The 16,730-nt window shown below is 45.9% G+C and overlaps 1 protein-coding gene across 3 annotated transcripts in view; it reads left to right on the top strand.

Annotated features, from left to right (window-relative positions):
- Positions 1-22: 22 nt before the first annotated feature.
- Positions 23-16,730, top strand: part of NAA35 (N-alpha-acetyltransferase 35, NatC auxiliary subunit) — a 32,925-nt gene continuing 16,217 nt past the window's right edge. The window contains exons 1-17 of one of the 3 annotated variants that reach the window (XM_066604100.1): positions 23-211; positions 2,806-2,940; positions 5,581-5,614; positions 5,695-5,809; positions 8,770-8,844; positions 9,270-9,437; positions 9,513-9,579; positions 9,672-9,715; positions 10,821-10,871; positions 11,415-11,498; positions 11,585-11,699; positions 13,333-13,511; positions 14,049-14,108; positions 14,609-14,715; positions 14,801-14,861; positions 15,311-15,409; positions 16,370-16,548. In XM_066604100.1, the coding sequence (XP_066460197.1) occupies positions 2,817-2,940; positions 5,581-5,614; positions 5,695-5,809; positions 8,770-8,844; positions 9,270-9,437; positions 9,513-9,579; positions 9,672-9,715; positions 10,821-10,871; positions 11,415-11,498; positions 11,585-11,699; positions 13,333-13,511; positions 14,049-14,108; positions 14,609-14,715; positions 14,801-14,861; positions 15,311-15,409; positions 16,370-16,548 (1,562 nt within the window). In that variant the 5' untranslated portion in view covers positions 23-211; positions 2,806-2,816. Of the gene's footprint in view, positions 212-2,805; positions 2,941-5,580; positions 5,615-5,694; positions 5,810-8,769; positions 8,845-9,269; positions 9,438-9,512; positions 9,580-9,671; positions 9,716-10,820; positions 10,872-11,414; positions 11,499-11,584; positions 11,700-13,332; positions 13,512-14,048; positions 14,109-14,608; positions 14,716-14,800; positions 14,868-15,310; positions 15,410-16,369; positions 16,549-16,730 lie in introns of those variants that run through there. The other 2 variants (XM_066604099.1, XM_066604101.1) reach the window with 2 other exon arrangements.

The following is a 16,730-nucleotide window of genomic DNA, read 5'->3' as shown; positions in this document are numbered from 1 at the left end:
GCAATCTGTCATATTTTAACCCGTGCAGCCCCACCCGCGTGGCCCACATGTTCCGCACTGCACGGAGTACAGGGGGGAATCTCGGTCTCTGACGGTCACGGAGGCATGTGTAAGGGGCGGGGCCGCCGCACTGACGTCATCACGTCGGCCCTGGTGTGCTGCGTAACGTGAAGACAGCGGCTCCGGGAAGCGCAGGAAGAGCGGAGCTCAGGTAGGAGCGTGGCTGCTGGTGTCCGTGTGCTGCCCCCCCGACTCTTCTCACGAATAACCCATTGTCAAGCGACCTTGTAAAGTAAAGCCCCTACGCTAGGTGGCGCTGTGCAATCCTCTGGGGCTTGCTCCGTGCAGCTGCTGCTGCTGTATGGGGTCTCCCCCGGTCCGCTGCTGGAGCAGGCGCCTGCCACTAGGCTGGTGTTATTAGGGCAGTACGTCGCACCGCTCAGCCGCAGGCTCCCATGTTGTCGCTCATGCATTTCGCATTAAATGCGCGCGCAAGAAAGATGGCAGCCTGTTGCATCTTGGCGCGTGTTACGTGCATGGCGGTTGGCACGCAGTAAATTACGCCCATTAGGCCCGCTTCACACGGGTCGGTTCGGATCGCGAAGTCTGCGATTGGAATCTGCGGCAAAACACAATAATTGATAAGCGTGTATTTTCGCTTTTCCCCCCCTTCAGATGCGGATACGAATTGCGTATTCTGCGAGCGGAGGAAAAATCCCAGCATGCTCTGTTTTGCCATGTTTTGCGCCCTCCACTGCAGACAATAGACGCTGTCCGACCAGCAGCCCATACGCAGTCAACGTTGTATATGGGCCGTGGGTAGCCGTGTCGTTGCCTAGCGACGGCGCGGGAGATACTAATACATTGACACAAATCTGTACTGCGCCTGACTGATGGCGAGCGTCCGTGGTCATCCGCAATACAGATCATACATGTACACGGGGTCGCCGGCCGGGGTCACAGCTGGATAATGCTGCGGCGATCCGACCTGGCCTTGTGCAGCCGGACGCATGGCCTGTTATACACAACCTGCACATACATGTTGGACTTCTCTCGCCCGCTGAGGGTTGTGTGACCGATGACATGACCGGGTCAGCGCAGTGACATCCAGGCAGCCCTGTGTAGGAGACATCACCAGGTCAGCGCCAGTGATATCCGGTCAACAGGGCAGCGCTGTATAGGTGACATCACTGGTTCAGCGCAGTGACATCCAGGCAGCGCTGTGTAGGTGACATAACCTGGTCAGGGCCAGTGACATCCGGTCACCCAGGCAGTGCTGTGAAGATGACATCACTGGGTCAGTGCAAGTGACATCTGGTTACCCAGGCAGTGCTATGAAGGTGACATCACTGGTTCAGCGCAGTGACATCCAGCAGCGCTGTGTAGGTGACATAACCTGATCAGGGCCAGTGACATCTGGTCACCCAGGCAGTGCTATGAAGGGGACATCACTGGGTCAGCGCCAGTGACATCCGGTCACCCGGGCAGCGCTGTGTAGGTGACATAACCTGGTCGGCGCCAGTGACATCCGGTCACCCGGGCAGCGCTGTGTAGGTGACATCACCAGGTCAGCGCCAGTGACATCTGGTCACCCGGGCAGCGCTGTGTAGGTGACATCACCGGGTCAGCGCCAGTGACATCTGGTCACCCGGGCAGCGCTGTGTAGGTGACATCACCGGGTCAGCGCCAGTTACATTTGGTCACCCGGGCAGCGCTGTGTAGGTGACATCACTGGGTCAGTGACAGTGACATCCGGTCACCCGGGCAGCGCTGTGAAGTTGACCTCACCGGGTCAGCGCCAGTGACACTTGGTCACCCCGGCAGCACTGTGAAGGTGACATCACCGGGTCAGTGCCACTCAGGCAGCACTGTGAAGGTGACATCGCCGGCTCAGCGGTAGTGACATTTGGTCACCCGGGCAGCGCTGTGTAGGTGACATCACTGGTGACATGACTCTTTAGGGTAGATGATTGGCTGCAGCAGTCACATGGGTATACAAGGGGCCGGGAGCATATTAGCACGTTCTGCTTAGGTTAAGCAGCGCTGCTGATTAGAGCCACCTGATTGGCTCTTCGGCACCACGTGACTACACAGCGTGCACGCGGATTGCCTTCAGCAGCTGTGCACTACACACTACAGTTAAGCAGCACGGGGTTAGGTTTACGGTTAGGTATAGGGTTAGGGTTCCCTAAACCCAACCCTAAACCCTACACCTAACCCTAACCCCTAACCCCGTGCTGCTTAAGTTTAGTGTGTAGTGCACGGCTGCTGAAGGCAATCCGCGTGCACGCTGTGTAGTCACGTGGTGCCGAAGAGCCAATCAGGTGGCTCTAATCAGCAGCGCTGCTTAACCTAAGCAGTTAGTGCTAATATGCGGGCCGGGAGGAATCGGTTGTGGCATGAGAGTAATTAGGAAGTCTCCTCAACCATCGATGACCTATCTTTTCGCCACTATGTCCTTCGGCCCATCTCAGCTCACATGCTTGTTGCAGCCAAGCCGGATGTTGACGTCCTCATTGTGATCAGAGTCAGAAAAGTAATAGAATGCAATAAACTTTAATGAATTCTACAGCATCATAGTGACCCCACCACTGACTGCAAACGGGTGATATCAGACTGTCAGTCAAGTCTAGCTTGGTCCATGGACAGTAAGTGCTGAGGACCGCCCACCTGACAGATTCACAGTGCCGGCAGCAAGATCTTAGGGGGAGGTTGTGAGAACCAGCAGTTCGGGTAACACTCCTGTAACCTGTTCTTCATGAAGCCTGACTGCAGTCTAATCTTATGTTGTACTTCCTCTCTTAGTGACCATTGTCATGGTGATGAAAGCTTCTATGGAAGATGACGACTCCGGATGGGAAATATCCATGCAGGACAAGATGGGGAAGACCAACGCCAACTGGATAGACATAACCCAGGAATTCAGAGATGCGTGTAGCGGTAATGTGGACCACAATGCTGTATGAATGCCCGCCTGTGACTTGTCTTCCTGTCACATTTTTGCCAACTAACTGTTGCAATTATCCTTCTACTATTTTTCAATATTGTTAAAGGGGTGGCTCATCGTTGTTAAAGGGGCGGTTCATCACCACAACCGTTTTTTTCCCCTTTATTATTCCAATGCCTCTGTGCTGACCGACTACAAACCAACCCTGTGCAATCATATGCCCATCCATCTTGTCTTTTACTGCTTGCTAATCTACCAGTAGGGGGCAGATGGATGGGCATATATGACTGCAGTATCAGATGCACGATCACTTGCCATTAATTTACAGCGGGCCATATATCGAGCCAGTTCCATAGCCAGTGGATGCTGGCTGTATGAAACATCTGACACCTGCTTGCAATGGCTGTGATTGGTGCTAGCTCCGATTGTAACTGCTTGGGTGCCATGGTCAATGTGGACTGCAGCAACTAAGTAGCAAGCTGGAATGAACCGTCGCTTCCTTCCCATTACCAAATCATGGTATTTCAAAGGGTTCACATGGTAGCCCGGATCTTAGTGAGGGCTTCTAGGGTTGCCATGAATTGCAGTCTATTAAGCCCTGCCTGTGGCTGGGCTTAATAGACTAATGTTTAAACTACAATATACTGAAGTATTGCAGTATATTATGATCAGGTCATTGCCAGTTCCTTATGGGAGTAAAAAGTAGAAAAAAAGATACGAAAATCAATATTAAAGTTTAAAAAACCCCTTTTAGGATTTTTCATATTAATCCTTTCCAATCCACTGTCTGATGTCTAAAGACATTATGATTTAAGGCTGTACAGCTCCGATGTTGGAAGACGTCCGGCGGGGTTCTCTTACTGTATATTGCCAGCCTTTTTGCTGTCGGAGTCTATCCAATGTGTCACCTCATGCAGTATTGGCTTTAGCCAGCAGATAGCGCTGTTGTATAACAGCAGAAAAAAGAGTAAGCCCCCTAGGAAAACCAGGATACAAATTGGATTGGAAAGGGTTAAATAAATAAACAAAAAATGGTGGTATTGCGTCTGTAAAAGTTCAGGCAATTCAAATATTGCATTATTCCTCACAGTGAATGTTATAGGAAAAAAATACGTAACAAAAGAATTGTAGGATTCTTTTGGGGAACCCCGTTTCAAAAAATAAGCAAAAAGTTATATACTCCAAAATGGGACATCTAAAACCGACAGGTCACCCTGCAAAAACAAGCCCTCACACTGTTCCATCAACTGGAAAATAAAAGTTATGGTTGTCAGACTGTGACCCCATGAAAGCATCTTTTACAAGGTTATCTTCAAAAGTAGAAAACTGTAAACTGCATAAATTAGGAATTGATGCATTGGTACAGCATAAAGTTAAGGCCTATTTACACGCAAAGACAATCTTTCAAACGATTGAGAGATTAACGGTTTAAGCGATCGTTTTGCATAAAGTGTTAATGGACACTAATGCCCATTAGCACTTTATTAGCTTCATTTGCATGTAAAAGGGCCTCCGGATGTTGTTTGTAGAACCCAGCATGTGGTCTGAGCTCTGCACACAGCTCCATTGTTCTCGCGCGGGTTGTCTTCATAATACAATGTAATTTCCGACTTTTCGTGCAGAACACAGCGTGTGGTCCCTGTTATTTTCTCTCCGGCTGAACGATGGATTTTAAGCTCACCTTAAAATCATCGTTCAGCCGAAGAGTGAACGATAGCAGAGTTTACACGCAACAATTATCGCTCATATGCCATAGTTTGAATACATTTTTAAGCGATAATCATTGCGTGTAAATGGACCTTTACTGGGCCTTTTTTTTTTCGTACCAGGAACTTCGTAAAAGCAAAACCTAAAAACAATGACACGATTACGGAGTTTTTTAAAATTTCATCCAACTTAAAACACTTTTTACAGTTTCTTATACATTATGTGTTTAATTAAGTAGTGCTATTAAAAAAAAAATATATATATATATATGTAGTCTGCAAAAAAAAATGCCCTTGTAGGGCAATGCTGACAGAAAAAAAAAAATTGATTTCTGAAAAGCAGGGATAAAAAAAAATATAATGAAAATTTCCCAAAAAATTGTTGATCATTAAAGGGGTACTGTTATTAAGAAAAACCAAACAATACTTTTCTTCCCCTGTCAGTCGTCTTACCGCATCTTCTCCTGGCTCCTCCAGTCACCCGAGTCACGACACCTCCAGCCGTCCGGATCCTCTTCTTCCCGTGACGTTACATACATTCTCGGCATTCTGCTTCCTGGAGGTCAGTGTACCCGGTCACTAGTGACGTAGCACTCACTGTGTAGTCCTGGTAATAGCCCGGCATAGGATTCGGCACTCCCTGCTAGGTAGTAACACTACGTCACTAGTGACCGGATACACTGCTGCAGGAAGGAGACTGTACATAACGTCACGGAGAAAAGGATCTGGCCGGCTGGAGGAGCCAGGAAAAGATGCGGGAAGAAGACCGACGGGGAGGAATAGGTAAGTATAGTTTTTTGTAATGGCCAGAATTCTGACCATGAGCAGCTCTTTAATTCCTTCATATAGCCAATCTGCTGTAGGGTTCTTGTGGTAGAGTCTGTAATAAGTCTTAACACTAAGTGTGCTGTGATGTCTTCCTTGCAGAGCTGAAGCTGGGCGAGCTGCTCCACGATAAGCTGTGAGTAGAAGCGCGGCACATCATCCTTTTACAGTTGGCCCATTAGACCACCTCGTAACGTTCTCCGTTTTGACTTTCAGTTTCGGCCTTTTTGAAGCCATGTCAGCCATAGAAATGATGGATCCCAAGATGGATGCCGGAATGATCGGGAATCAGGTCAATCGGAAGGTCCTGAATTTTGAGCAGGCAATAAAGGTTAGTTGGTGAATTTGCCAACAATGTAGATAAGGCCTTTCGGTTGTTGGCCCCATTGGAGGCTGTTGTGATCAATCATCACGTCTGCAGTGCTGTGCAATATCTGGGTAGTGATGTACTCAGCGGGAGATGAAAAGTAATGCCTACATTTTTAACCCCTTAAGGACTTGGCCTATTTTGGGCATAAGGGCGCAACCATTGTTGGGGGATTCTCATCTCCACTTTTCAAAAGCCATCACTTTTTTATTTTTCTGTTGACATGGCCGTATGAGGGGTTGTTTTTTGCGTGGCATAATTTAGTTTTTATTTGTACCATTTTTGAGCAAATATACTTTAAGATATTTGAGATCTTTGGGTAAATATTTTTTGAGAGCAGGGAGAGAAAACGCATCAATTCTGCCATTTTTTTTTACAACCTTAACCATGATGTAGCTTAAAGGGGTGGTCTCGCGAAACCAAGTGGGGTTATACACTTCCGTATGGCCATATTAATGCACTTTGTAATATACATCGTGCATTAAATATGAGCCATACAGAAGTTATTCCACTTACCTGCTCCGTTGCTAGCGTCCTCGTCTCCATGGTTCCGTCTAAATTCGCTGGCAGCTTGCTTTTTTAGACGCGCTTGCGCAGTCCGGTCTTCTCCTTTCAGCGCGAGCCGCTTCAGTGTGCTCCCCGCTACAGCTCTTCTGCGCATGCGCAGACGAGCTGTCACTGCTCGGGAGCGCGCTAGAGCGGCCATTCTGTACCATCCTCTGTTAGAGGAAGGTGCAGAGCCGCCCAGCTGTCCGGAGAAGCCGCCCAGCTGTCCTGCCGTCCAGGTAAGTGATGGGCCGGGGGGGCTGCCGCTGCGCCGGGGGGGGGCTGCCGCTGCGCCGGGGGGGCTGTCGCTAGGCCGTGGGGGCTGTCGCTAGGCCGGGGGGGCTGTCGCTAGGCCGGGGGGGGGGGTTGTCGCTGCGATGGGGGGGCTGTCGCTAGGCCGGGGGAACTAGCTCTGGGCCAGGGGGGTAAGTGATGGGTCGGGGGTGATGTTCACTGACAGGTGAAGGCCCCGGAGCCCAGCGCTGGGCTCCGGGCCTTCACCTGGGCTCCGGAACCTAGCGCTGGGCTCCGGAACCTAGCGCTGGGCTCCGGGGCCTTCACCTGGGCTGAGGGTCTAGCGCTGGGGAGCCGGGGGCTAGCGCCGGTTACCTGCTGCCTGGCGGTGGGTGACTGGTCGGCGGCTGCGGGGCGTCTGGTCGGCGGCTGCGGGGCGTCTGGTCGGCGGCTGCGGGGCGTCTGGTCGGCGGCTGCGGGGCGTCTGGTCGGCGGCTGCGGGGCGTCCGGTTGCCATGGAGACACAGCTGGCAGCGTCTCGGGAGCGCGCACGTCGGGCTGCAGCGAGCGACGGGGAAAGAGCCGGCGGCCATCTTGGGGAAACTTTTATAAGTTGCTGAAACGCTGGAACGGTAAGTACAAACCAGCTAGGAAAGTCATTTACAGGGGTAATTAGTAATGTATGTTTAATTAGGGGGACTGGGCAAAAAAAAAAATCACTGCTTCCTCGAGACATCTCCTTTAAATGACATGATACATTTGTTCTGCTGGTCTCTCCGATTATGGCGATACAGAATTCTCTTTTTTTCCTAGGTTTTTCCACAATAAAAACCCTTTTTTTTGGGGGGGGGAGATTTTTACATCACTGCATTTAAATTCCCATAACTTTTTTTTCCACGGTCAGAGCTCTATGGGGGCTTTTTATTTTTTGTTTGACAAGCTGAGTATTTATTAGTACCATTTTGCTACATACAACTTTTTTGATCACTTTTATTGTCTTTTTTTGGGAGGCAAAATGAAGAGAAGCGGTTTTCCTCAGTTGTGTGTTTTTTTTTTTTTTTATTTTATTTTGAAGTTTTTGTCATGCAGGATAAATAGTGTGTTGAATGTATTGTATGAGTTGTTACAGCTATGGTGGTACCAAATCAGTGTGTTTTTTTTTTTTTTGTTTTTTTTTAATGTTTAATTTTTCCTTTATACAAGTAGGGGAAAGAGCGTAAAGTTTTTTCAACTTCTTATATCAGTGTAGGGGACTTCAAAGATAGCAGCTATGATAAAGCATTACAAAAGTTCTGTACTGCAATGCCTTATCCCTTGTAATAGTGAACATAGGCCATGGCAAGCTGGGATGCCAGTATCTGGCGTACTGTTGCCATGGCAACCCATCGGCCCTCCGCCATTACATCGCAGGGGTCTGATGATGTCAGAGAGGGAGCATGCACTCTCTGTGAACCCTTTACATGCCATGATCTACATAGATTGTGGCATGTAGAGGGGGTTAAAAGTAGAGATCGATGTTCTCAGTGATCTCGGGCGTTGCAGTGGGGGGCCGGCCATCTGGCTCAGCTTCTGATCCTGGGCCATCCACATGACGTACGTTTACATCCTGTTGTCTTAAGTACCACGCTGCCATGACGTAACCTGACATCATAGTTTTAAGCGGTTAAAGTGAAAGCAGATGAAGTGGAATTTAGGCTGGGGCTAGACTGCGTCAGACTCTTTGCAGTGACCTTGTTTCCTGTAGGGTAAAGTTTTAAAGTTGTGTTGTGATCCTAAATTTGTGTTACAATTTATGAAAAACAAAGTGTCACCGCGTCGTAAAAAATAACCAGATGTTCGGGAAAATACTCTAAAACGCCACAGCAAATTTGATGCAGTGCCAAAGCAAGAAGTGGATCCAGCCGTCCCTCCTATAGATTTCCTAGTCCTTTTAATCCACTTCTAGATCTGCTGATCCACTACACAAGAACTGCTGCTATAAAAAAAAAAATGTTGTATGTCAAACCGGTTGTAGATTTACTTGGAAAGTTATAACACACGTCTTCAGTATTGACATTGTTTGCATTTGTTGTCAAGTTTTTTTTAACCAATTATTGACTGTTACTTTGCCAACTGAATTACTTTTTTTTTTTTTTTCTTTTAAGGACGGAAGCATTAAAATTAAGGATTTGACGTGGCCGGACTTAATCGGAATTATGGATACGTGTTTTTGTTGTTTAGTAAGTATGTAAATTATTTCATATGTGAAAGTGGTTGTCCCATCAGAGCCATCCCCTCTTAGGAAGCAGCTGATCGTTCTTGGACCTTAGGTACTTCTAGAACCCCTGGCAAATGGTTGACTTTGCTGGGGAAAGCCATGCCTGCTGCAAGGAAAATTAAGTATAATATTATATGAAGGCCCGTCCTTACAATGTAAGAAGGGTTCAAAGTCAGCTGGAAGGAGAACGGCTTTCTATTCCAGCTCGCGGAGAACCCCACTCTTTGTTCATATGCCCTAGTAGGGCTTATGAAAACGATAGTCCTAATTGGAACCCTTGTTTTTGTACACAGTGCTGGTTTCTTGTGGTCTTGGACTAATCTGGAGGCTCCTTCTTGTACTAAGGCACATTTCTTTCTATCTTGAGCTGTTTTTGTTTTGCTGCAGATCACATGGTTGGAGGGTCACTCTTTAGCACAGACTGTATTCACTTGCCTCTATGTACATAATCCTGATTTCATAGAAGACCCAGCTATGAAGGCGTTTGCACTAGGAATCCTGAAGATTTGTGATATTGCAAGAGAAAAAGTTAACAAAGCTGCTGTATTTGAAGAGGTTGGTCATTGGTGATAAAGAACATAGCTGCGCTTTAAAGAGAGCCTCAGGAGTAACTTGTATTTTTCTCCATAGGAGGACTTCCAGTCCATGACATATGGGTTCAAAATGGCTAATAATGTAACGGATCTCAGAGTTACAGGTAATTTGTGATTTCTTGTGTGTATATATGTGAAATATTTCTTGCGTTCCATTATTATAATCAAAATTATAATTTATTTTTTTTTACCCCAGGAATGTTAAAGGATGTTGAAGATGACTTGCAGAGAAGAGTAAAGGTAGTTTCCTTTTGACGGGTTGTAAAGTTTGGCCTGTTTCACACAGGCTACAAAATTGCACAATTTTGTAGTGATGCGATATCACTCCAAACGCATATATGTGAAGCTCATCGTTTCCATTGGGTTTATTCACATGAGAGATGTTTTGTAGCCTGGTAGAACCCATTGCAAGCCATGAGCTTCACATACATGCGTTTTAAAGCGATGCCGCTTCGCTACAAAATTGTGCAATTTTGTAGCCCGTGTGAAACGGGCCTTAATCTCAGTGACCTTAAAAAGAAAAAAAAAAGTCACAAGTATACTCTGGTTTTATACTGTACTAACTCAATCATATCATTACAATACACGTTTTTGCTTTCAGTTCTTTCCATTTTGTGGGCTGTAAAGAGGTGCAGGGGCTGCAAGGAACCAATAAAAGGCTGGGTTCACACAGGGCGGATTTGCTACGGAAATTCCGTCCAGAATTTTGCTGCGGCAAATCCGCATGCAGCTGCTAATCCTGGGATTAGCCAGCCATGTGGATGAGATTGTCAAAAATCTCGTCCACACGGGCAGCCAATCCGTCGCGGCAAACCCGGCGCTGCGGCGCGAATTACCCGGCCGCAGCATGTTAATTTTTTTTTTTTTTTTAATCGTTGCGGCCTTGCTCTTCTCTATGGGAGTTACGGCCGCAGCAGAAAAGCTGCCGGGAATACGTCCCGTGTGACCCCAGCCTTCGACCTGGAATGCAAAAAAAAGTAAAGTGTATTTGTGTTTTAAGTAACTAATCTACTTTGTATTGTGAAAATAAGATAGTGGCCACTATTGTCCCAGTTAAAATCTCTTACAGCCCAATAGGGACCTTGCGGTACCCCTATTCATATGCTTTTTAATGCATATTTCCACAAGTCATAACGCGGAACAGCAGGGGACTATTCGAAGTGTGCCTTCACTTAAGGTCTCCTGCCCAGTCTGACATGTAGAGGTATGTGCAGAAGTGTTCTCTGTGCCCAAAGTTGGATCAGGCGGGAGAGCTTAACTGTATGTATACTCTAAGCGAACAGTGGTTGTCCAAAACAATAGAGAGATATATAGTGATATTTTTTTTTTCCTCCCTTATGTTTAGAGTACCAGGAGTCGACAAGGTGAAGCAAGAGATCCTGAAGTAGAGCTTGAGGTAGTATTACGAACTGACATTTCAGATTTTCGTTCTCTTATCGGGGCTCTAAAGAACTTGAGTGTAATAAAATTTGGACATGTCAGAAGTTTTAATTGGTAAGGAACTTGGCACTTGGAGTCCCACCAATCACTGAAATGAAGGCGTAGAAGAGCTCAGGTGAGCGCAGTACCCAGCAGTCTCTGCTCTGTGGTGTACGGGCTCAATAGAAAGTCTATGAAGTCAGTTCACTGATCACAGCTGAAGGGGTGCATCGCCCAGTTGAGCAATTTTGCCATTACTTTATAACAATGGGTGGCGGTCTCAGCACTTAGACCCTTCCTCAAGTCACAATGACATGTCAAAAGTTTTATGAAAGTTTTTAGTTACACTTTATAAAACTTTCTATCTGCAGGAAACTTCACTAATAATCTACAGAATTGGAGTTACTATACTGCTGATTGAGCCAAATGTAATAAGGAATATCTTTTGGATAGTACCTGTTAATGATTAGTTATACCTGTGTATCTCCTACATTTCTCACTTTTTTTTTTCTTTTTTCAGCACCAGCAGTGCTTGGCGGTATTTAGCAGAGTCAAGTTCACGCGTGTCTTGCTTACTGTACTAATAGCTTTTACAAAGAAAGAGGTGAGGAGGTGTTTACATAAGGGTTTAGTATTTTGTAGCCGAGAACTTGCAGCATCATCAGACAATTGTTTGTTCTTTGTTTCTAGACCAGCGCAGTCGTAGAGGCATCAAAGCTAATAAGCCAAGCAACCGACCTCCTTTCTGCCATTCAGAACTCTCTTTTACTTGGCATTCAAGCCCAGAATGACACCACCAAAGGCGGTGAGGACCAATTAAGCAGAACTGGTTCACATTGTATGGTAACGTCTTATTACACCATTGCTCAATTTTTAGAATGCCCCAATACTTCTAAAGAAGAGTCGAAATAAAATCTGTTCTGTATATGCCATGCAGAACACAAGAATGAGGTCTATACAGAATACAAGCAGATCCCGCAGTCATGGGTTGCGGTCTACTGTTTGTTTATATGCTGAGCATAGCAAAGGAGTGTTCAAACAAGTAATACATGGCTAGGCCATCTCCTCCAGAGACTTTAAGGCACCCTTGCTCGGAGCACCGGCAGTTGAGATATAGAAGGGTATGAACAACAGTCGTTCGTTTGCTTTTACACACAACGCTTATTGTTCGTTAGTTTTTGCTAAAATATTGTTCATAGAGGGGATCTCCGTGCAAATTAATTTGCAAGTCATTCAAATGTGAATGACTGTGACTTTACACCAAACGCCTTTTTTGGTGGTTGATCAACCATCCATTATTTTCTTTGGTAAGCTGAAACTACTGGTGATTTATTACTCGTCACCCTGTCGGTGGCCATGTACTGAATGACTGACTGTCGTTTGAATACACTGTTTAGAGTGATTATTTGGCCAGTAGTAGAGCTGAGCAAACGTACTCTTCCGAGCTTGATGCTCGTTCGAGTATTAGCGTACTCGATGGTGCTCGCTACTCGAGACGAGCACCACGCCGTGTTCGACCCCGCCCCAGTTTTTGGCCCCTCGTGGGTTTTAATCCCAGCCGGTAGTAAAAATATGCAGGGGAGCATTAGAGCCTCTGCTCTGCAATCGATCAGAAGCAGAACAGGTTGTCAGCTGTTAGTCACAGCTGATAACCTGGGGGAGGAAGGAGAAGTGGTTTTAACCCCTTCTATCTCCTCCTTTCTTTAGTACACAGCGCTCAATGAGTGCTATGTACTAAAGAGTGAAAGTGGAAGTGTTTCTTCCACTACGCGAGCCGGCAGTCACACGCCTGTTGGGATCCCCTGGCACAGTAGAGCTTACAGGGTCCTATAAGACCCTGATCAGCTCTGGCAGTGGCTATTGTCACTAAAGGGGATGTTTAGTGACAATAGCCACTTACAATCCAGTGATCACACTTGTCAGGGGGAGTGTTAATGGTAGTTATGTCAGAGGAGAGGCGGAGTACAGCCAGCCAGGAGCGGGAGAGCAGAGCTACTACTACAGTCCTGCTTTCTGCGTTTTCCACGCATGCTCAGAGTGCAATCATAAATATGCCTTATATGTTCTAAATAACTGTTTGCTACCAAAGTTTGGGAGGGCTAGTTATAAGTAGGCAAGCATTACTGGATCTACCCGGAGTATAGAAAACTGGAAGGGTCACCCACTCCCTGCCGTCTCTGATTCTCAGCAATGGGGTTGAGCATAGTTGTGCTGCTGCTTAGCAAACCTCACTGGCCACCAATCTTAGTTGTGCCTGGATGCAGTAATTATGACTTTGGGGAAGTAGTAGAGTATATTTTTTAGTGCTGTATTGGATATTTTTCCCAGGCACCCTGCACAAATCTCCATAGATAAGCTGAGCCTTGTATATTCAGGAATGTTTGAATCACCATGTGTTTAGTTCGGTGTGATTATAAAACTGCTCTCTTTGTGCATAGATCACCCAATTATGATGGGATTCGAGCCGTTGGTCAACCAGAGGCTGCTTCCGCCAACTTTTCCTCGTTATGCAAAAATTATTAAGAAGGAAGAAATGGTGAATTATTTTTATAAGTTAATTGACCGGATAAAAACTGTGTGCGACGTCGTCACCTTAACTAACCTTCACAGTATATTGGTAAGTGTGTGCTTGCCTACAGGACTATCAATCCATGTTCAATTTATTATGCTATTTTGCAAGTATTTCTTTCTTCTGATCCAGGTAAAGCAGTGAAAGGCTCTGTTATCCCCTTAAGGACATTGCCTATTTTTAGGCTTAAAGGGGTTTTCCAGTACAATACTATTTATAACCTATCATCAGTAGTTGATCGGTTGGGGTCTGCCACTCTGGAACCCAACCAATCAGCTGAGCAGGCGCATGCTATCAGTGCCGCAAATACAGAGGTCAGAGCAGAAGCCTCTAGGCCGACCTCTGTGTAGTAGCCGGTGCTTGTAACTGCAGGCATGGCGCCCATTAAAAATCACTGGGAGCCGTGCCTGCAGTTACAAACGCCGGGCCCACTATATGGAGGTTGGCGAGGAGGCTTCTGCTCTGACCTCCTGTGTATTTGCGGCGCTGACATCATAGATAAGTGAAGGTTCATCATAAGTGTTCTTTGCTGATCAGATTGATCGAGTAGTTTATTTCTCACATTCAATTGTTAATGTTTTTTAGGATTTCTTCTGTGAATTCAGTGAGCAGTCTCCCTGTGTACTTTCAAGATCACTCTTGCAGGTAAACACTTTACCATTCTTATCACTACTATTACTGCATGTATTGCTTTGCTAAGGGTACTTTACATGGGCCAACTACTGTCCCATCGCTCAAACTAGCGATTTTTGACATATGGTTGTCAACGGAGTACTAAGCAGGAAGTCATTCATTAGTCGTGATGTTTCGGCTCACTGAAACGAAGTGACTAGTGAGCGACTTCTCCCTCAGCATGAGCAGGGAGTCGTTCGCTTTGAATGACTACCTGTTCACAATGAATGGAGGCCCCAGCAGTGAAATGCAGTATTACATTGTGGGCATTTAGAGTCATATTGTTTACATGGGTGATAGTGATCTTGCAAAGCAGCTCTTTTCTGGCTCAAATGGGATGGTGCCTAGCAGGAGAACCTACCCCTATTCCCCGATAGAGACACATGGGCACATTAGACTATCTCGCTGTGAATACTCTTAAAAGCTGGAAGTTTTTTTTGCTCTTGACACTAATGTACCCATTTTATTCATAGACCACTTTTTTGGTGGACAACAAAAAAGTTTTTGGAACTCATCTAATGCAAGACATGATAAAAGATGCCTTGCGGTCCTTTGTGAGCCCTCCTGTGCTGTCTCCAAAGTATGTATTGTAATGTTTTATGTTTTACCTGTCCCAGCTACGCTGTAGTTTGTCTGTTTTGCTCATAGTGTGTTTTTTCTTCTAGATGCTGCTTATATAATAATCATCAGGCAAAAGACTACATAGATTCGTTCGTCACTCACTGTGTACGGGTTAGTGTGTTCTTACAAAACCTCTCATATATGTGTTCGTCAAAGCTTAAAGGGGTTGTCTGGTGGGAATTATTTTTCCCTACAAGCTGGGAAAGGTGTAAAATCCTAAATGGAGTTGTACTTGCTCTTCCGTGCCCCATCCGCATACTTCCAGCTAGTATGGTCACGTTCTGTCTAGGCTCGTGGCTTCTGTGGCCAATCGCTGATCACAATGTTGGTACAGCTGAGGCAAGTTATTGGTCACAGCAGTCACAAGCCTAGGCAGACCGTGACCATGCTACCCAGACGTGTGTAGAGGCTAGTGAAAACTTGAGCAGGGGGGCACAGCTCCATTTTATTATTTTACACCTCTGTCAGCCTGTACGGAAAAAAATAAGTACCGTTGGACAACCCCTTTAAGAAAAGTATAGGACAGACCACTGATTTCCTTTGTCTTGTTCTAGCCTTTTTGTAGCTTAATTCAGATTCATGGTCACAACAGAGCTCGTCAGAGGGACAAACTTGGTCATATCTTAGAAGACTTTGCAACTTTACAAGATGAGGTATTTATTTCTATAGCTTTTATCTTCTTCATATTTTCTGACTATTTCATCCCGCTTGTATATCTACATGTTGCCCAAGGGCCACCTTGCACAATGGGATATCCCATAGAGAAAGTAAAAAATTGAGCCTATGCTTGATATGCATGACCACATCAGTCCCAGCATTTTCATATGCCTACTTTTTATAACTGGATTTACCTGCACACCCATGAACAGCTAATTCCATTCTGCTGTCTGGGGCGACATGCCAGCAACACGGAGCTCCGTTTCCTGCGAGTATAAAACGCACAAAATAAAAAAATATTAACTGGGGACCTGCTTTAACTTCTGAGGCTCATGTATGTGATGTCCTTAGCATGCAGGCAGTGATGATACACTTAAGCCTCATGTCCACGGGCGGATCAGAATCTGCATACAGGAGCCTGCAGCGGAATCCGACCCTGCCTATGGAGGAAGACACTGGGGGATTCTACTTGCCTGTCTGGGTCTTCCGTGGGTCTTCTCTTTTCTTTACTGCTCATGTGCAATAAAGTTTTTTTTTTGTTTTTTTTTCTTAAACTCCTGCTTTCCTGCGGAATCCGCTGCCTGTTCGCAATTTAATTGCGGACGGATCGGATAGCTTCCATTGACTTCAATGGAAGCCACCCGCACGGGATCCACAGTAAAATGGAGCATGCTGCCATTTCTTTCTTTTTTTTTTTCCAGACCAAAAGGTCCGCAAATCAGATCTGCATGCTTTATTTCACTTGCGGGCACCTATGTATCCCTATGGGTGGGTGGCATGATTTGCAGATCTTCCGCAAATCAGTTCCGCCCGTGGACATTGGGCCTTATTTGCAATAATTGAGGACCATCAGCCTAGTTGCACAATCTGGACTTGAATATTACTACCCTGTAATAGTTGGTGCTCCCCTGCATGTTCTCTATTAGTAATTTTAATCTTTTTTTGGTTTGGGCTAGGCAGAGAAGGTGGACGCCGCTCTTCACAGTATGCTGCTGAAACAGGAACCTCAGAGGCAGCACTTGGCATGTTTAGGAACCTGGGTGCTCTATCATAATTTGCGGATTATGATCCAGTATTTACTGAGCGGTTTTGAACTGGAACTTTATAGCATGCATGAATACTACTACATCTATTGGTGAGTCACTGATACAAGACAAGTGTGTATAAAGGGGCCATAAAGCCACTAGGCAGTATAATATATCGCTTGAGTATCTTGTAATAATCTGTGTCTGGAAGCTTTTATCCATATGGGAAGTATTAGTGGTGAAATAGAACAGAAACCTCTATAAAAGTATATATGAGATGTAAATGCATGCC

This window comes from Eleutherodactylus coqui, chromosome 5 (assembly GCF_035609145.1).
Source record: "Eleutherodactylus coqui strain aEleCoq1 chromosome 5, aEleCoq1.hap1, whole genome shotgun sequence".
Lineage (NCBI taxonomy): Eukaryota > Metazoa > Chordata > Amphibia > Anura > Eleutherodactylidae > Eleutherodactylus > Eleutherodactylus coqui.
The sequence above is the reverse complement of the archived record's forward strand: the minus strand, read 5'-3'. Positions and strand labels throughout refer to the sequence as shown.